This window comes from Clarias gariepinus, chromosome 12 (genome assembly GCF_024256425.1).
Source record: "Clarias gariepinus isolate MV-2021 ecotype Netherlands chromosome 12, CGAR_prim_01v2, whole genome shotgun sequence".
NCBI classification, from domain to species: Eukaryota; Metazoa; Chordata; class Actinopteri; order Siluriformes; family Clariidae; genus Clarias; species Clarias gariepinus.
Window position 1 is genome coordinate 23148872 of NC_071111.1, and position 21814 is coordinate 23170685.

At 37.1% G+C, this 21814-nt stretch overlaps 1 protein-coding gene across 1 annotated transcript; it reads right to left on the reverse strand.

Moving 5' to 3' along the window:
* Positions 1 to 6962: 6962 nt before the first annotated feature.
* pou3f2a (POU class 3 homeobox 2a) lies at positions 6963 to 9021 on the reverse strand. Its single transcript, XM_053508811.1, has one exon. The coding sequence runs from the start codon at positions 9011 to 9013 to the stop codon at positions 7910 to 7912; it is 1104 nt and encodes a 367-aa protein (XP_053364786.1). The 5' UTR covers positions 9014 to 9021; the 3' UTR covers positions 6963 to 7909.
* Positions 9022 to 21814: the final 12793 nt, after the last annotated feature.

Here is a 21814-nt window from a genome sequence, read left to right on the forward strand (position 1 = left end):
TAGTGCGTCTTCAACACCGTCCCTCCAACACTTTTATTATTTTTTTTTTAAGCTTTATTTTTTTTTCAAATTTGGGAAAAGGACGGTGTGAAACCATTCGACTCCACTGGAGACCGGACTAGACCTGGATATTCTTCAGACTCCAGATAAAATCACCAGGGATTCATTCGTGTTCATGTGAAAACATGACGCTTCACAGAATTTTTTTTTTCTTTCTACAATCCATTTTGGTTTACTTTAAATCTTTCTTTGATTCTACGATATTTTGTTTAAAATGTCTGCAAATGGCTACAACTCAGGCCCAGTCCACACACACACACACACACACACACACACACACACACACACACACACGGGTATGTTTTAAAAACATGTTTTTTCCCACCTGAAAAATAAAAAAATCATCCACATTAAAAAGCGGGAAAGGCACTGTCATAGCCTGCCAAACCAGCAGGTGGCGATATAACGAAAATTGTAAAGCTCAAACCTGAAACAAAAGAGAAAGTTATCAGTAAGTACATCACGTTAAACACACAAAGCAGCCTTTCAGAAAAGTATGGAATTTGCGTTTTTAAAAACAAATGCAGGCAAGGCGTTTAATTTGCAAAAATGTTTGCCCCCCACCAAAGAAAATGGTGTGTTGTCCAAGTTTTTTTTTTATTTATTTATTTATAAATATCTGTAATTTCCAGAACAGGTACTTAAGGGGTCAGGTTGCTAGCTCGATCGTCATTCACCAATTAGCCTAACCTGCATGTCTTTGGGAGGAAACCCACCAAGCACTTAAACCCGAGGTGGGATTCGAACCCAGGCCCTGGAGGTGCGAGGCCAGAGTGCTATCCACAACCCGTCCACGTTACTAGACATTAAATAGCAATAGGAAGAACTTTTATTCTGTCTAGTCTTTTTTTTTTCCAATTAAATGGATACACACACACACACACTAACGCTGTTGGTTTAGGAGCCCTGGGTTTGTTTATAGACTCGTTGCCTAAAGTAAACGAACTTGCTTGCTTTAGCGCAGTTGCGTATTTTTATTTAAAAAATACGTCGAACAATTTTCAGCGCTAATGTTTTAGTGTCTTATAAACACTTTGTACATGTTACAGGATCGTTAAAGAGAGTGTGTGTGTGTGTGTGTCCGTCTGGTGCATGAATGAGTCATAGTCATGCATGACTGCACATAGTTTTCAGGCAGTTGTCTCATGGGTGGCTTGAGACACACACACACACACACACACACACAGGTTTGTTCCATACCATGTGCACTGCAGTGATCTGAACAGCGCCTGCACCTTACACACACACACACACACACACACACACATCCTTAAAAAATATGGCACTTAACCATACCTGGGCTTTAAATAACAAACCTGTATTTGCTGTACTTTTTTTGAGGAATTAATACGAGCCTGGCATTATTGTGGCACCGATGACTGACTGACTCACCGTGCCAACTGAGCAACACTATCAGAACTTGTTTACAGGACACACACACACACACACACACACGACCGTTTATTACAGTGAATAATCGTACAGCCTGTTTTTTTTTTTTTTTGTTAAGTGTATTTCTTTGTTTTGCCTGTTTTATTCTCTCTCTTTCTCTCTCTGTGTGTGTGTGTGTGTGTGTGTGTGTGTGTGCGTGCATGAGTACACCGCTGCAGTGTATTTCTAGCACGGCCTTTGAATATAATCGTACATCTTGAATCCTGTGCCTGATGCCACTGATATCTTTTTTTTTTCCACCTTATTTCTCCTAGATGTTGTTTAACACTATCAGTGTGTTCATTTTGTTGATGTTTATTCAAATTCTGTTTTAAATTATATCTATTTTTTTTAAATGTAAGACATTTATTTAAGCTGTGTATATACCGTATATATTTTGCCTGGAGTAAATACTTATGCAGTGTGAGTGGGTTGCAGGTTCAAACTAATCACATCCCTGATGCAATCCTGTGTGTGTGTGTGTGTGTGTGTGTTCGTGCGTGTGTGAGTGTGTGTCTGGAACAAAGGCTATACTGGGGATTCCTGTTTAATCAGACAGATCAGTCGTAAATGTGATCTGAAAGAGTTTAAAGGTCCGATATCGTTTCTTCTGTTTCGTGGTTGTGTACAATGGAGTAACCTCGCCTTCTCAAAGCAAACAAGTCCAAATCCTGTATGTGTGTGTAAACACTGAACATTTCCTAAAGTAATGCTTGTGTATTGGAAGGAGACGCCTTGGACATAAATGCAGAAAGCATCATGAGAACAGATTAAATCACATCCAGAAGCGGAAACCGGGTCCAAACTCTAAACAGGGGTCAAAAGATTAATCTTGTCATGTCCATCTTTGTAGTTCAGTGTGTTTGTGTGTGTGTGTGAGTGTGAGAGAGAGAGAGAGCTAGTCGAGTCTAGATGTTGCAGATTCAATGTGTTGTGTATGAGGATCCTTGTCTGGACTTCTGGGATACCATGTACATAATTAACCGGGACGGGGAGTGTGTACAGTAAATGATGAAGAGCACTGTAAAATAAGATGAATTAATTAGCTCCTTCCTGTGGGTGTATAGTAACTAGAGATGAATGACTGTGTGGAAACAAGTACTCGAAGAATATTTAATTAAATATAGCTGTGCTAATTTCACTCTGCTGTGCCGTAGCAGTGATTTTTTTTTTTCTCTCTTGCTCACATACACGCCCCCACACCAACACACACACACACACACACACACACACACACACACACACATGCTGTATATACACAAACACACAACTGCTTGGATCCTGTTGCGCAGTTCTTCATGTCAGTGACAGGGTTATACCGGAAGAGCCCTCGATCCTGATTGATGGATTTTGATGCTCTAGTAATATATTACAATTAACTGTGTATTCATATATAAATACTTAGTGTGTGTCATATATATATATATATATATATATATATATATATATACTGTATGATATATACACAGTTAAATGTAATATTTTCCTGCCCACTCAATCATGCAAAATCATAAATCACTCTTAATCATCCCTTAGAAATTCAAAACCCCTAAGGCATAGTTCATGATATTAAACATCACTTTTAAATTATGCGTCATGAGATTATTTGACTATTATCATTATTTGATTATTTAATCATTCCAGTTTTATAAAAAGTGATGCAATTTCTGCTTCTTTTGTTCTTCGTTTTAATGCACACCCAGATGTGCACGAAGTAATCCTGTACAGCATGGAGCCTATCAGGTGAATTCGGGGATGAGGTAGGGTACAGCCTGGACAGTTGTAAGGCACCCTCAAACATTCACTCATACATACAAACATGTATATATACATAAATATATATAAAGCCCAAAAATTGGTATTGGTGGTAAAAAGTGACTCACCTAGGTAAAAAAGTGAATTTTTGGATAGGATCATATAACACCATTTTTCATAATACTTAATGCTTCTAATCTTAATTAATTAAATTTAAGCAATACTTTTTACAGGTAATACTGTAAAATGCTTATACCAATTTTACTATCAATACTCATAAAGAAACGTGAATAATTTGCATTTTAAATGATTATTGCAGAAAAATGGCCATTTTAGGGGCTCATATAAAATCATCTCTCCAAAACGGCTGAAGTTAAGAAATTGAATTTTTTAGGGAAGCTAGATTCCATGTTACATAAACTTCAGAAGTAGCTTCTTTGGCACACACATTTTCTGTATTATATGTATAACATAATATAAAATTAGCACCATTACTTTGTTTTGGCCAAGTACTGGCATACAATATACAATTATATATATATATATATATATATATATATATATATATATATATATGTTTATGTAACATGGAATCTAGTTTCCCTAAAAAATTCAATTTCTTAACTATATATATATATACTCCAACAGTATACTGTGCAAAAGTCTTAGGTAACCTCTGTTTTATAATACATATTTTGTATAGATAATTTTTCAATTGTATAATTTAATTATTAAAATAATTAAATAATTAGATCATACAAGCTTGATAAATTTTAAGTTACAAAATTATATATATATATATATATATATATTATTTTGTAACTTAAAATTTACTAAGTTTGTATGACCTAATTATTTAATTAAACACATTTAAAACAGATTTTGTATTATATATATATATATATATATATATATATATATATATATATATATATATATATGTATATAATTTTGTAACTTAAAATATACAAATTTTGTATTATCTAATAATTTCATTATTTTAATAATTAAATCATACAATTAAAAAATATCTAGTGCTATACAAAATGTGTATAATAAAACAGAGGGTACCTAAGACTTTTGCACAGTATACTGTTGGAGAGCTGTTGCTCTTAAAAAAACGATCAAGGAAAGCCATCAAAAATATTAATAATGTAAAAAATGTAAACTTGTGGCTACTTGCTCACACATTTTGCATGCATTTTTATCATTACACTATTTACTCCCTGCATGTTTGTGTAGATAGTAGAAATTTGCCTGTAACTTTTGACATGGCCACGAGGTGGCGCATGCGCACTGACCCTTATTCGTTCAGCCTCTGCGCATTCATGATGGATGTTAAGCAGGAATTACACATTTCTCAGTCTCCAGACAGTTTGGTTTAACGTGGATTATTTAGAAAAACGCCAGACAACTAAACAAACAGCAGAGACGCATAAACACCCCCTGCTTTTGTGTTTTTATGTCTGCAGCTGTAATTGAAAAAAAAATCACTTAAACAGAAAAACACAACAGATTAAACTAAAAACTATTAGGTTAAATATGTTTTTTTATATAGAAAATTTCAATTTTATAAATACAAATACAAAAAAATGACAGGGTGTCACAGTTTTAATCACAGTTCTTTTTCTTTGTTGTTTTGAAATAAAAAATGATAAAATGATGTGATAATTGTACAATCACGATTTGCAGTGTTTACAGTACCGTCTGCTTCACACCTTTAAACTGAGCAAAACATTAAACGACATTAAAACATGTATGCTTGATGTACTCTCAGGTCTCTAAACACCTGCAGTGTTCATTTTGGGATCCAGACAAGATTGCTATGTACTAATACAAAACCTTAGCCTATAGTGTTTGTGTGTGCGTGTGTGTGTGTGTGTGTGTGTGTGTGTAGGCTTATACCCTGATTTCAAAATCTCAGTCCTGGATTTTTTTAGTACACAGGTACACAGGTTACATGACATGATCTGATCAAGCATAACCTTCAGATTTCCGTATAACAGTATGCGGTCCTATGATATGTCAGGCCTGAACTAGCCTGTTATTGAGAGTTTCATTGATTTCCCAATTATAAGCTTTATAAATATACACTGTTGTTTCTGAATGAATCCAATCAGTTCAATTAAAAAATCATAATCTTCATTTTGTGTGTGTGATCTTATTTTCTCTGGTTGATTTTACTGGAAATAAAAAACAAAAAAAAAATTCTGGTTAGTTTGACTGAAAATAAAATAAAATAAAATAAATTTCTCTTGTTTGTTTAACGGGAAATAAACAAAAAAAAACAAGAAACAAAAAAATAATAATTGGTATTGGAAACAATTTGAACAAAAGAAGTCTGTAAATATATATATCCAGTTTTGTTTCAATGAAATCTGAAAGTGTTAAATCAACACTCAGTGTTCATTTAAATAATGTAAAAATTTGCTGTGATAATTAAAAATAACGTATTAGCTGTAAGAATTATAACAAATAACCCAGCCATAAGAATAGGATGTAATGGTGAATAAATAATTATAATAGAAGAGTGCCGACTCATTAAATTGGCTATTCTCACAGTGCTGAGGGCGGGATGAACAGGTGGACAGTGTCCAACAGTGTCCAACTGTGTCCAACAATGTCCATCATGACATAGGCTATAAACAATCTCCATTCATTACTGGAGTTAGACCGAGTATTTACCGTGCGTGTTTAACGAAGACTCCATGCGTCTAGTTCTCTCAGGTCATATTAAAACTGTCTCTCTGACTGTTAGAATTTCAGCTAAACCAGAAATAATCATCTTTGTAATCACTTGTGTTTTAACTGAACACTGATGAAGGTGCAATGCAAAAACAATAAGCAATCCAGAGTAATAATAATAATAATAATAATAATAATAATCCATCCCAAATTCCATCACTACCGTTCATTAATGCAATAGCATATTGTGTAAAAGCATTTTTTTCCTGTAATGACAAGAAAAAAATGAAAGAAGATATTTAAAAATTGTGCAAGTTGTCAGTCAAGTAATTTTTTTTTGTTTATATATATATAATTATAAAAACAATTCAGAATCATTGCTCGTCTCACAAGCTCCAGAGCTACATCCAAGTTGTGCTTTGGCTGCGCCAAGATAAGCGGACAAGAACAAACAGTATTCACAAAACCATACGGAAATAATCAACATAATAATAATAATAATAATAATAATAATAATAATAATACAACCAAAGTAGCTTACAGTAAGCTTATTTGCGTGGTTGTTTTGGTGATCTGGGTGTTCCACTGAGCACAGGGCTGGTGTCCAAGATGTTTTCTTGTAAGACAGTGAGAAAGAAGAAGGCAAGAAAAGGCGCATTGTGTGGACAGTGAGGGTCAAAGGAACAATTTGGTTGCTTAAAAACAAGAGAGAAGTAAAAAACACAAACGAGTATAAATAGACATTATTTAGGGTGACGCTGCAATTAAGAAGCTTAAATAGAGCGTTTAAATTCATCACAGTACAACGTGGTCAGGTATAGCGTATTTGCCTATTATTATTATTATTATGATTATTATGATTATTATGATTATTATAATTATTACAGCATAATTATAACGTGGAATAATATATATATATATATATATATATATATATATATATATATATATATATATATATATATATAATATTTTGGTTTAGATTTATGATTTATTAATTAATAGTGTATTTATCATTATTAAATTCCTAAACCATCACCTGTCAAACAATGCCATTATCATCTAGAAAATCTTACATCCAATTTACCCAGCTTTTTTTACCCAGCTCATTTTAAATATGAAGCATTACATTATTTGCAGTATCAGTATTAGGGTACATTTATAAAATGTCCTTTGAATGACACTTGATTAAATTTTGATGTTAGTTTGCTCCTGTATTCCGTTTTTGCATGTAATGCACATAGCCGTCGTATTATTGGGTAGACCTGTCTTCATGCTGATATGTGCTCATAGCTCATACCCAGCAGCAGGGCGAATTCGTGACCTGCATAAAGCTGGACTGGTTTGCAGTGTGCAGTGTTGGGAAACAGCACTTGGCAGCCTTTTGTTATGATCAAAACCTAAACAGCATCAGCGTCAACATAGAAAAAAAGAGCTCGAATGGAGACGTTACAGCTTTAAGCTTAGGTTGGATTAATAATGATAATAATAATAATAATAATAATAATAACAACAATAATAATGATGGGAGACCGACAGACAGCGCAGCGGACACGTTTTGTGGCCCTGACGGGAAGATGGCGTGTTGAACGCCCTTACAGCTCTCTGCTCCAACCCTGGTGTGTGACGTGCTTTCACAGATCCTTAGGCTTCTAAGCTTAAATTGAGCGTTTGTTTGTTTGTTTATTTATCTGTTTGTTTTTTTCATGGCCGCCTTGCGCACTTGTTTTGGGTTCCCCGAGCGTCTTATGCGACACATGCGTCCCGTCACCCGCCCCTGTCCGCATTGTTCGGGCAACAACATGCAACACCTATGCGATGTCACGTAGGCTCTGGTGCGCCTCGGTCCACCGTGAAGCGGAGACAAAGACACGGTCCGAGCTTGTGCAGGTGGTAGGAATTATATCAAATATATCACGGAAAAATCCCGCTACGACGCTTCCAAAAAAAAAAAAAAACCCAAACAAACAAACAAAAATCACGGAACTGGTGTCCGGTCGCCGTGGTGCGGCGGCGTGTCCCCGTACACGTCCTTGTTCTCGGCTAACGGAGCGCACTGAGGAGTCATGCGCTTCTCCTTCTGCCGCCTGTTGCAGAACCAGACCCGAACGACCTCCTTGTCCAGCTGCAGACTGTCCGCCAGGGCGTTAATCTCCGCCGCGCCGGGTTTAGGGCACTTTAGGAAATGACTCTCCAGCGCGCCCTTGACGCCCACTTCAATAGACGTGCGCTTTTTCCTTTTCCTACCCTGCGCTGCGATTTTGTCCAGGCTCGTAGGGCTACCCGAAGTCGAGTCGGCCTCCTCCAGCCACTTGTTCAGCAGCGGCTTGAGCTTGCACATGTTCTTGAAGCTGAGTTGCAGCGCCTCGAACCTGCAGATCGTGGTCTGAGAGAAGACGTTGCCGTAGAGCGTCCCGAGCGCCAAGCCCACGTCGGCCTGCGTGAAGCCGAGCTTGATGCGGCGCTGCTTGAACTGCTTGGCGAAGTGCTCCAGGTCGTCGGATGTCGGCACGTCGTCGTCCGAGTGCTCGTGCTGGCCCGGGCGGAGGCTCGGCGCGTGGCCGTGCTCGCTGATGCGCGGGCTCGGTTCGTCCTCGTGCGCCTCGCTCAGGGCGTTCGCGTGGTGGTGCATGCCCTGCTCGCCTCCGTAGCCCGGCTGCGCGTAAATCATGCTCGGTCCGTTCGAACTCGTCATGTGCGCCGTCGTGCTCGCTCTCCAGTGATGATCCTGGTGATGCGCGCCCTCGTGGACCAGTCGCGACTGTTGCTGCTGCTGCTGCTGCTGTTGCTGCTGCTGCTGTTGTTGCTGTTGCTGCAGACTCGGCGAGTGCTGGAGCTCCTCGGCGTCGCCGTGCAGCGTGGGCTTGATGTCCTGCTCGGACCACGGCGAGCCGTCGCCGTGCGAGAGCGCCGCGAGCCACTGGTGCGCGTGTCCGAGCGGGTTGGCGGCGCTCTGGAGCGTGGTGTAGTCGCTGTGCAGCAGGCTCGGCGCGTCCCTGTACGCTGGCGCCTGCTGCATGCTTCCAGCTTCGGACGCGCTCGACGTCAGGAGGCGGTAGTGGTTGGACGCCGCGGTCGCCATAGCCTCCAGCGGGGCACAGAAAGAAAGAGAGAGAGTGTGTGTATATGTGTGAGAGAGAGTGTGTGTATATGTGTGCGGGAGAGAGGGAGAGAGAGAGAGAGAGACAGGCAGAGAGGGGGGCTTTTTGCTTTGCTCGTGTCGATGGGCTTCACGCTTACTTTTTTGTGCCACAGGCGGCTCCCCAGCGCCGAGTGAAGGCGCGCGTCTTGCGTTCCTGCCCCGCTCCGCTCGTGATTGGACAGGAAGGCTTGACAGACGCGGTTGCCCCTGACAGCGACGCGTTCATTGGTCACGGGAGATGCTGGAACCCTCTCGGCGATCGGTGCTTGAAGTTTTTGCGCGATCCTGAAGCGCCAACACGGAGACGAGGACCTGAAGAGACGGGGACCGAGACTTGGATAAACCCGGATAATAATAATAATAAGAATAATAATAAAAAAAAAAAAAATCAGCAACGTGCAACTTTGACAAACTGAAGTCTCAATTTACCTGTCAGTGGAGATCTCCTGTCTCACAGCGTTTCTTAGGAGCTGATCAGTCAGGCAAGGCTGCAAACGAATATTCAATAAATACAAAATACAGCAAATAATCTTAGTGTGTGTGTGTGTGTGTGTGTGCATGCAACTGAATACGCAATAAAATCAATAAACAGAATGCACAACAACAAATAACCTTATTTAGCATTTAATAATTTTTAATGTCAAACTTTCAACAGAAATCTGAAATTATTTTTTTTGAAAAAGCATGACACGAATGCATATTATTATTATTATTATTATTATTATTATTATTATTATTATTATTATTATGCACACACATTTTCCTTCTCTTTACCTTGTCCCTGACCATCCAGTCGTCAGAGTGCACTATGGGACATATTTCTCGGGCCTCTGCGTGTTGCTATGGCGAGATGTGAATGAAAACGACGCCGCCCACGTCACATCTGCTGGAGCCGCTTCTCTGAGCGCATTTTAAAGCACACAAAGGCGGAAAAAAAGAAAAAGCAGAGGGCAGCTCCGGCCGCGGGGCCGAGGAGAGGTGAATGCGCTTCTGTCCTAAAGTGTAGGCATCTCTCTCTCTCTCTCTCTCTCTATTGTCCAGATTTTACTTTAACTGCAATGTGCAGGTTTTGTTTCTGACTTGCTTTTTCTTACTATATACATTTCTCTCTCATTGATTAAACAGAGAGCCACCAAAAAAAGCAATTTTTTTTTACTGTTCATAATAATCTACTTACAACCTTGGATATAATAACAATAGCATAGGCACGAATACCATGTTTATATACTACATACACCCAGGCACCAGCAAACCATTAACCCACATTTTGTTATGAGAGAAAAAAAAAAAGAAAAATAACACCTTTTTTCATATTGCATCACCTTCTGAGGAAAATGTGCGTTAATAAGGTTATTACTGCAAGAGCTCCGTATAATTACCAGACAAAATTTTGAAATCTTTTTGTTTTGAAACATGCACTTTATGGATGATAATAAACTCTCTCCACCTCTTCTGGATACAGCTTCTAATTCAGTGTTTTTTTTATTTTGTGGTTTATGTTCTATATTCTAGAACGGTTGTGGAGATTTTAAAACTATTAATTAAATAACATTTGAAATTAGGTAACAACAACAACGACAACAACAACGACAACAGACAGTTGCTATTTTAAGACATGGAGGTCAGCCTTTCTAGAACAGTTCCTGCAAGAACAGTATTGTGTCAAGTGTTTGCAAAACCCACCAAGCACCGTGATCAAACTGTCTCTCATGAAGACCTTCCCAGGAAAGCAAGACCAAAACTCACCTCTGCTGCAGAGGAGATGTTCATTTAGAGTTACCAGTTACCTCAGAAATCAGAAATTAAAAAACAGCACCTGAGATTAGAGCCGTTATGAAGCTTTACAGGGCAGAAGTAGTGGATACATCTCAATATCAACTGTTCAAAAGGGATTATTGCATCGTTTTACAATGTAGAAAGAATTTAAAATCAGGAAAGACCATGGAATTTGACGGTATATGATTTTTTTTTTCAGGCTTCGTGCAAATTTGAGACATTCCTTTTCAGTCCAGTACCTGGACACCTTTCAGTGTTGTACTGTACCTGACCCTATTCAGAGAATGTTTTTGTTAGGTCAAACAGTGACCTATTTAAGCATTTAGACATAAAAAGCACCCAACTTACAGTAAAGCATGAACCAGTAAGAAACAGGTGCAGATGATGACAGCCGATTAGGCCAGTGATGTGTACTGTATACTGGTGATGCTAAAAGCTGAGTGGTTTGAAAAGACAAGAGAGGAAATGAGGTTGCTGCTAAGGGTTGTTACATAAACGATAAATGATCTATTAGCTCTTAAAACATTTATTCCCATTTTTTTTACATTTGCATATATATATATATATATATATATATATATATATATATATATATATATATATATATATATATATATATATATATATACAAACGTAAAAAAAATAAATATATTATATATATTTATTATGATACTTCTCATCAAGACATCTATCTATCTATCGTTCTGAACTTATGGTTAAGTTCATATTGCATTATATGTGCAGGAAACCTTAATATGGTGCCACTTATCTTGTGTGGCCAACCTCAAATCAGGGCTTTTAATATAAAACTGAATAGTAGACTGAACAATGGGCATGAAGCGCTCAAGCAGAAGGAACATTTGCAGTAATCTGGATGTAATTGTTATAATTACAAGCCGTCGCCTCTAAGACAATCGTGTCAATCGAGACAGAGAACACATTACTTTAATAGAGTAATATGCAAACTGTGGATGGTTCAATTACATGACTTAATAACATATAAATGATGCGCAACCCCTGATTAGGAATCACAGTCTAACCAGACTACCATTATTTCAGTTTATAAATCTGTAGTCTGCTTTGGTCTGCTCTGTTAGCCCCCTCCTTCCCCCATCCCTTTAAGTTATACTACAAATGACTAGTTGAGTGTCTGAGCATTAAATTAACAGTAATTATATCGACCCCATGCTGCAACGATTCAATTTCTCATGGTCTAATTGGCTAAAAGTCGTTTGTTAGCTGTCCAAAGCCCCCCCCCCCCATCCAAAGCTTAATAGAATGTTTTGAAACATGGACATGCACCCACATGGAGATGTTAATGGCTTACGTGTATGCAGATGTGTAAGGTTCTGTGTGCAGCTGGCTGAAGATAAATCGCTGGAAAGTCAAAAGGATTTGAAATGATTCTGAAATCGACATTTATTCGACGTTTGAAAATGATTCAAGTGAATCAAGCCGTCAAAAAACGAAAAAAAAAAAAATAGTGTCAAAGATGATGATTGTTTTTGTTTTTAATTCATTCATGATCTTTGATAAAACAAGATAGAGGACATGACATGACAGGACATACGGTGCATGCACATGAGCATTAGTAGCATGTCAGCCATTTATAAATCATAATTTATTTCAAACATTCTAATTAAGATGAATTGTAGACTATTCTTAAATTGCCTAGGGAATATATATATATATATATATATATATATATATATATATATATACAGACACAGCGCTTGTGTTTCTGTGTCTTCCTCACAGGGCCTCCTGCCAATCTGGACAGAGCTTGTTTGAGGTGAGCTGTGTTGTAGATATGAGTGGGGCTGGGTTAGACGGGCCCACTGTCCCGCATTCACATGCAATTAGGCCTCACAAAAGCCTTGTTAAATGTGTAATCCCGGGACTCCTTCTCCCTTTGATAGTGTTGGCCAGCTGTAGGGGAATGGGCATTATTCTCATTATAAAGGACCTTTAGCTTAGTTCAGTGCAAACGGTTCCCACTGAGTACATCAACACTGGGGTCACACACACACTACAACACACTCACACACACCCGCACACACACACATACACAGACCCCCCTTTGCAATGCCGCCTCCATCCTCACACACACACACACACACACACACACACACACACACACACACACACACACACACACACACACACACACACACAGACGAACCTGCTACCACCACCTTCACAAACGTTCTGTGCCGTGTCGCCTTCCAGCTCATACCCAGTGCTCCAAGCTTGATAGCTTTATTTAGAAGTAAACACTCCCCATGCTGCAAATCATAACTTGACTGATCTGTGATTTCTTATCTAACTGATGACTCTCTTACACGTCAAGCAGAGCAGGCCAAGGTGTTCTTCTTCTTTTTGCACATGTGAAAAAAAAAAAACGAAAAAAAGAAAAAACAAGTTCTTATTTTAAATGTCCTGTTCGCTGTTAGTCAAGCAGCACTACACTAACAGCAATTAATCAGCCTGCTGGCAAAAAAAAAAAGAACGTGACACCCGTCTTTCCACATTGCTCCTTTTATAGTATTATACAGTGTTTTTTCCACTCATTTTTAAATGGAAGTAATTTTGTTACAAACCGCATGATCTATATCTGTATGTTGTATTTTAAGTTAAAAAGTTAAAAGTTACGGGTTACAAAATCCAAGCAAATCCACACACTTGTTTGTCTGAAACTGATCCCACACAATGGCACGATTGTATACTCAAGTTGTCCACTGTATATTATGCATTGTTAAAAATTTTTATTTTTTTTTGCTTTGACTCTAAACATCTTCATTAAGTGCATTTATCCTGGTTTTGGTTGGACATGATACAGATGCTGTCCTGGAAACACTGGTTTTGAGATGGAACACACACACGCACACACATGTTCACTAGGGGATGGTCCACCAACTGGCATGTTTTTTCACACTTGAACATAGGCTCATATTTGGGAGTTGTTATCTGCATATTAAGACATATTTCTAGCCTAAACAGGTATCCAGGAATTACAAGAGGCGTTCAAGTCAAACTTTGATGAAATTTCTTGTGAAAGACCTATTGACATTTACAGAAGACTTCAAGCACAGTATGGTGATGAGACTCTTAAAACATTACAAGACGCCTGCAGGACTGTGAATGATGAAGATTGGTGTAGTAGAGGATTATATAGAGAAATGAAGCTAGTTTTTACTCTCATAATGGTTATTGATCAACCCTCGTAGATGGATTTGAAACAGGAATGTTAATATTTGCAAACATGCAAAGATGCTGTACAAAATGTTACGGCAGTTTATACAGTAAATAAATACCGACTGCTGCTTTATTGCTGTCTCAGTTGAAAAGGGTTTAATGACTGATCACCTAAAAATGCACGTCTGATCCACATCTTTCTCTGCAACTCAGTGCCGAATCATGTTCAGTGCAGAATCAGGGTTCAGAATTTGAACTACACTACATGTAGAGTTACAGTATATTTGCCTTGAGAGTAAAAGAATGCAAATCACACTAGGGTCCTAAATTCTAAAATCAGACCTTATATATGGTTATATTCATATAACAGCATGGCTTTGACAGTAGTTTAAGTTAATATTAATGCGCCCGTTCTAATATGTTATCATTTCTATAAGTAAAAACATACTGTACATACATGAGACTATAATTTATAATATAATATGATATTGATACATGCTTTTATTGAGCAGCCTGAAGTGAATGAGTCTAAAGTCTTAGTGCTTTTTTACCACAGGAAAGTTTTTCTCATCATCATTATCATCATTATTATTATTATTATTATTATTATTATTGTTAGTAGTAGTAATATTATTGTTAATAGTAGTAGTAGTAGTAGTAGGGTAAAACAAGACATATTGGTGCTGGAACAACTGTTTATAACCGTTACAATAAGTTGATCCATAACATGAAATAAAAAAAATATTAAAAAAAACAGTTATAAATGCAAAAAATAAAAATACATTTTGTGACAATACTATATGTCAGTACATTATATCACAGTCTCTGTATGGATCTATTTTCCATAACAGCATACATCATGGGTTGTTTTCTTTCTATGTGACCAGTGTAAATACTATTGTTGGTCATTATTCTAAATTTTTTTTTTTTATACAAATGATATTCTAATCAACAACTTGAGGGAAAATTAGAACCACTGAAATAGTCACATGAATTTATAAGTTTTTTAGTATTTGATTCATCCTCCTTTTTTTCCCCTCTTTAATGACAGAGTGGACTAGAGCTGGCATGGACGCCATAAATGTGTGTAAAGCCTTATGATCCATTTACATCAAACCCATCAGAGTGTAGTCAGATCACATGCCTAAATAGAAGAGAATGGACATGAGGAAAAGCTGAGCTTTTGTAACAAAGTATTTAAGATGATCAATATTACACGTTCACTTGCATTTAAACAGTGATGTACATTACTGCAGAGATAGTGCACAATGTTGTTATAAATACTCAAAATGTTGCGCAATCCTATTTGATCACATTCTAAAAATTTTGTTAATGTCCAAATTTAAATGAAAAAAACAAAAACAAAACAAAATCTAAATCGATGTGATCTCAGTCTCCACTGTATACACGGCACTGAAACACTAAACACATCTCCACATCTGCAAGGTAATCCCAAAGCTCTACTGCCTGCACCTGATCTTATAATTATCAGCCTAATAAAGGTAATATTTACATAACGGGAGTCTGTCTTTGGCTGAGACACCTAAGCGAGTGGTTATTACGCAACTTGGAACTTGTCAAGATTTCAATTATAGCTGGTTGTTTCTCCTGAGCGAGGTGTTAGAACACCGGTAGGATAATTTAATGACCGAGCGCATTTACAGCCTGGAAAATGAAGCTGTAGAAGAGCCAATATAACCCCAACCAGAACAGCTTGAACTTTATACTCTATTAGGAGTCTGTCAAAGATTAATACAATCATAAATATGGCAATTAGCAATTGTTACTACTGGATGGACCGAACAAACATTTTTGCTCCAATGTTTCATCGTTTATGATGAGAAAATATTGCTTATAAACTGTCGGCTATGAAGTCACAATCAAAACAATTAGTGCTTCATCCTGAAAGGTTCTGCGTGATGAGATAAAGACAGGTTTTACATGAACAGATTGCATTCAACACCTGTTTAAAAAAAACAAACAAAAAAAAACAATGCATAGTATATCAAGCATGCTTGTAAATCCAGAATGTCTCCCTAAGCACTTCGCGTCTCTGCTTAGAAGTTTAGCCATTTTTTAACATTACACGTTAATGCAAAAACGCACAGCTTAATTTTTCGCCTCCTCAAACTTGTCAGGTTGTCATCATTACCGAGAAACTTTTTAGAACAAACACTATAATATGTCAGCATTTAAGCCTTGCTAGTGTCACTTCTGCTTATCCGGTGATACCGGGGGCCTTTTAGTTCTTTTATAAGCTCCTGGAATATTCAGAGCAGTGCGGAGGTCTAGTGCCAGGAAAGTCTTAGCTGATCAATATAGATGGGCCCGAGCCGCGATTAGACCTGGAATAAATCTGGACAAATCGATGTGGATGGTTACACTACAGGTTAAGGCTAGGTTAAGCGAGCTGTGGTATAATGCGCTCGAACCTGAGTTTCTAAATGCTCGTTTTAAACGATCGTGATTTCCCATCAACCCGAGGGAACGAGGGTTATTAACTAAACAGTCGTTTATTAGTGCTTTGCATTGCTTCCATATCATAAGCAATTAGTCAGTAATAAACATGCAGTGCAACACCAGTTTAATAACACCAATAAACCAATTATCCTATTTCCCTCTTTCTCTCCCTGCTCCATTCTCGCCTTTCTTTTTTTTCCCCCTTGCACCATCTTTGTCTCAGTCTTTCACCTCCACCCTCTTTGTTGGACCAACAAACCCACCAAGTCCCCCCATCTTTCTCTCTCTTAAGATCCACTCAAGCCTCACTAAAGCTTTCACCTCGTTTAGGTCACTTTCCCAAGAGCCCCTCTCCCCTGTCCGGAGGAGGAGAAAAAAAGACAAGAAGTGGTTTAAGACAGGACACCATCTGTCCTCTAATCATAAAGGACCACAGGCATGGAGTGAATATGTATGCGTGTGTGTGTGTGTGTGTGTGTGTGTGTAAGTGAGTTTTTTTGCATGGAAAAGTGAAGAAGAAAGAAAGAAAGAAAGAAAGTGAAGGAGAGATGGAGAGGCTGAAGATTTGAAAATTATTTTTAGAGTAAGAAGGAAATGCTATATTATATACTTTCAGTGTCCCGTTCATGTGCGTCCAGTCTCATCTGTGTCTTTGTTTGTTTGTGAGAGAATGAGAATGTGTGTGTTTGGGTGTGAGAGATTAGCAAGACCCCCTCTGGTTCGCAATTCCTTACAAAGCTGCACCTTGCAGCTGCGACCTGCATGACCCCTTGGCTCCATGGCAACCGTGTGGGCCCCCAACCTGCCCTCAGTGCTAGTGCTAGTGCGCGTGTGTGTGTGTGTGTGTGTGTGTGCGCGCCTGAGAAAAGACCAACCACAACTTAAAGAGCCATTCAGTTCATCTTCACCATGCAAGCCCAAAGAAGAACAGAGGAGAGTGCAGGGTGATCACTGCAATCACATCGTTTCAACAAGTGACTGCATGGGGAAAATAAAACCTGTGAAATCTCACAATTGTCAGGATAAGACCAAAAGTAAAAGTAAACATTTAGCCAGGACAATGGTACAGGACCACAATACACAGATCAACAGTTAATGATATATTAATTTGCTTTCCAAATGAGCTTTTAGCTATATCTAGATGGTGTAGCTGTCTTTCAATAATAATAATAATAAAAAAGAAAAAAACATTTTTAATTATTTTAATTGGCCACATCTTAAAGACGAAGAAAGATGAAGTAGATGTAGAAGAAGAAGAAGAAGAAGAAAAGCACATTTTATGCTTAAACACAAAATTGCAGTGTTTTATGGCCAAACTTGTCCGACCTTTAAATTTTTTTTTATAATATTTAATGTTAATTATTGTTATGTTAATATTTTATTATTATTATTATTATTATTATTATTATTATTATTATATTTATGTTTTACTACATAAATAAAAAAAAAAAAAAAAAGAAAACCCTTCAAATATTCATAAATTCCAATAGAGCACCAACTACAAAACATTTCAGCATAAACAGCACTGACCTGGAAGTAGAAGAAGCACAATCTATAGACTTTTCTCTCTTTAAAATATGCACAGAAAATGTAATCTTCTTTATTAGAAGGATATGATAAAACATATACAAAAATTTCTTTTTAGCTATTAAAATATAAAAAAATTCTAAAAAGAAATTCAAATATGATTTAAATTCTGCATATTAAAAAATATATATTTGCCGAGTATTCATAGTATCCGAGTATCATCTTGCTATTTTTTTTTTTAAAGTTTAGCTGGTAGTGATCTACATTAGCAATACATCATTTTAAATCTTGAAGCTTTAAGTAATTAATGCAGTGTTTTTTGTACACTTTAAATTGGGATTTCTCAGAGCAAAAATGTCTTATTTTTCCAACAATTCAGTGCAATCAGTGATCAGTGCAATCACAGACTGAGATGTGGTTAGGGCTGTGAACAAGACATAATGGAAAATGATTTAATTATGTATTTCCTGAAATCTAGTTTAAAGCAGAAGCGCTTCGTGATTGTAAACGTGTAGGAATTCGATTGGGGAGTCATAGGATTCTTCATTTGCATAAAATTCAACAATAATTCCAGGTAATTCTTGGGGTAAGATTTTGGAATATGATTAAATTCAGTGTTGGATTAAAAGAGAACCGCATGCATCAAACCATAATTTAAGCAGAAAAGATGAACTTGATAAAGACCATGTACCATGTACCACATCTCCACTACATGACTGAAGAATACAAAAGACCCACACTGTTCTCTCTGGGAATGTTTTATTCTGTGTCTGATACATCTTACAAGACATGGTATAAGCAGGGCTTATAAATAAATAAAAGAATTTCACGGTCTAAGAATTCGCCCTGGAATATGGCTGTGGCATCAGAGAGGTAAAAATTACACAGACGGGATTATTTGGTCATTCAGTACATTCAGGTCATCAGCTGACTTCATTTTATTACCTCATAATGTTGCTGAATTTAGACCTGACCAACTGAAGCAACCTTAGATCATAACACTGCATCCAGGTGATTGTACAGTAGACACTATGCATGATGGGTGCATCGCTTCATGCGCTTCACTTTGTACCCTGACGCACCCATCACTCTGGGGTAGGGTCAATCTGGAAACATCAGACCACAGGAGCTTTTCTACTGTTTCAAAGACTAATCTTTATAATAATAAAAATAATAATGCATTTTATTTATATTGGTGATTTTCTGATCACACAAGGTCATCTTCCAGATAAAAGATAAAACAAGATAACATTAATAAAGATAACATTAAGTAGTAAGTAATTAAAACAATATTAAATAAAACAAGAGACAGTGTCATAATTTAAGACATTTAAAAACAAATGACTATTCAAAGGAAGATTTAAATGGAGATTTGAGTGCAGCCTTACGTCATGTGGGATAAGCGCTTCTGAATAAATGGGTCTTAAGGTGAGATGTGAATTTGATTGGAGAATCTACGTATCGGATTCTTTCGGGGAGAGAATTCCAAAGACGTGAAGCGATACAGTTAAAGGCTCTAGAGCCTATAGTGGTCAAGCAGGAAGGGGGTATAACTATGCCCCCCAGCAAATTCAAGCCTGAATGAATCTCACTAACAAGTGATTTTCTTATGTACACACAGCTGTTTATTTCCAATCATCTGAGATCACACTGTGTGTGTAGAATTTTTTTATTTTCACTATTAAACATAGCTGAGATTTCTAGAGTCAATTTTTATGATGCAGCTTCACCAAGTGTTTATATGACCTCCATTTGGGATATTTCCTTCTACAACGTTGTCTGTTCAGCGCTATTTTTCCAAGGTTTAGTTATGTGTTAGACAGTTCTTAACTCAGTTTTACAGTATTTTCTAAAATAAAAAAACAACAAATAAACAAATAAAACATTATATTTGTAACATTTTATTTTAGTCACTATTACACATTATAGCATAGCATAGTATAGTATAGTACAGTATGGTATAGTATGGTATAGTACAGTTCAATATAGTATAGTATAGTATAGTATAGTATAGTATAGTATAGTATGGTATATTTATGGTATAGTATAGTATGGTATAGTACAGTTTAGTATAGTATAGTATAGTATACTGTAGTATGGTATGGTATAGTATGGTATAGTATGGTATAGTATAGTATAGTATGGTATAGTACAGTTTAGTATAGTATGGTATAGTATAGTATAGTATGGTATGGTATAGTATGGTATAGTACAGTACAGCATAGTATAGTATGGTATAGTATGGTATAGTATAGTATAGTATGGTATGGTATAGTATGGTATAGTACAGTATAGTATGGTATGGGATGGTATAGTACAGTTTAGTATAGTATGTTATAGTATAGTATAGTAGAGTATGGTATAGTATGGTATAGTACAATATAGTATAGTATAGTTTGGTTTAGTACAGTTTAGTATGGTATAGTATGGTATAGTATAGTATAGTATTCTATAATATTTTACTCCCATGTACTGCAAGCCTATTAATACACATGTGCAAATGTTAAATAATTTAATTTTAGCCATATCCAAAGCAAAAAATCAAAACAAAGGCTGTTGAAACACCTAATGCTTAGCCAGCAGCAACGTCTGATACAGTGGATACGCATGAGCTTTCCTGTCTTCGGTTTTTAAGGCTTTAGATTGAATAATCTGATAACGATCTGCAAATGGTCTGAGAAAAAAAAGCATGTAGTAGAAACATGTACAGGGATACCATTAGCAGCCTATGTTATCATTAGACTAGCTTGCTACATGTTTTTATCTTATTTGTTTACCTCGTGAAATTTCTGTAATAAACTTAAAAAGCTTAGTAATGTCAGGTGGCTCTTTTAAATAAGTCTAACCAACCTATTAGCTATAACAGTTAGCATAATGTGTCAGGTGTTTGCATTGTAATGTCCAGTTTACTGATCTGACTGGGCAAACGGTGATTGAAGATTACTTATATTCCCTACAGCCGCGCTAGAAAGGCACTAGGAAGGCACACCTGTTTCCCTGAGAACACCTTTAATGTGAATGTATACATCGAAGTGAGATACCCAGATATGTAGCTGACATGGTATAAAGTCACTGTGGCTTCTTTCCACATTTGGCCATTTGGTGCCTGAAATGTCACTTTACTGATAATGATTTCTTGTTTACAGAACTGTTAGAACTGTTAGTTTTTCTTTTAAGCAATATTACACTTTCACACATGAGGCTATACTGAACTTAATCCCTACATCGAATCACTAATCATACATTATAGGCAGTTTATTTAGCTCATGACGCACTATATGCTTCCAGTGGCTTGAAAGTTAGCACTGTTGCTTCGCCCCTTCTGAATCTTGTTTCTAGTCTGTGTGTTGCATGTTCTCCCCACAGGCTTCCTCCAACAGTCCAAACGTGTCGTTCATGCTTTGAAATTAGCTTTCGAGTTCCATGGAATGGGATCCCCTACTAAGAACATACCATAGATGGATGGACATACACTTCCTTAAGTCTTTGTCTTGTTACTTTTCATGTTAACTTCATGTAACAGTCACCTCTAGTAGCAGTACTTTCATTCAGGTCAGTCTATAACGAACACTTGAGTACTATGAGATGGCCATGAAGTATGCTTAAAGATGTCGAAGAATCATCAGATGTAAAATAAACAAAAAAATGGAAAATTAATATAGTCAGCTTTATAAATTAGACAGCAGCCTACAATAAATGTAGAGTGCTGTCCTTAGTCTAACAACTCTACTGTACATCTGACCAGCTGTGGAACAGAGTACTGTAATAAGTGAACAGAGGCTA

Coding starts and splice junctions, on each gene's coding strand:
- pou3f2a (XM_053508811.1), bottom strand. CDS start 9,013: ATGGCGACCGCGGCGTCCAACCACTACCGCCTCCTGACGTCGAGCGCG.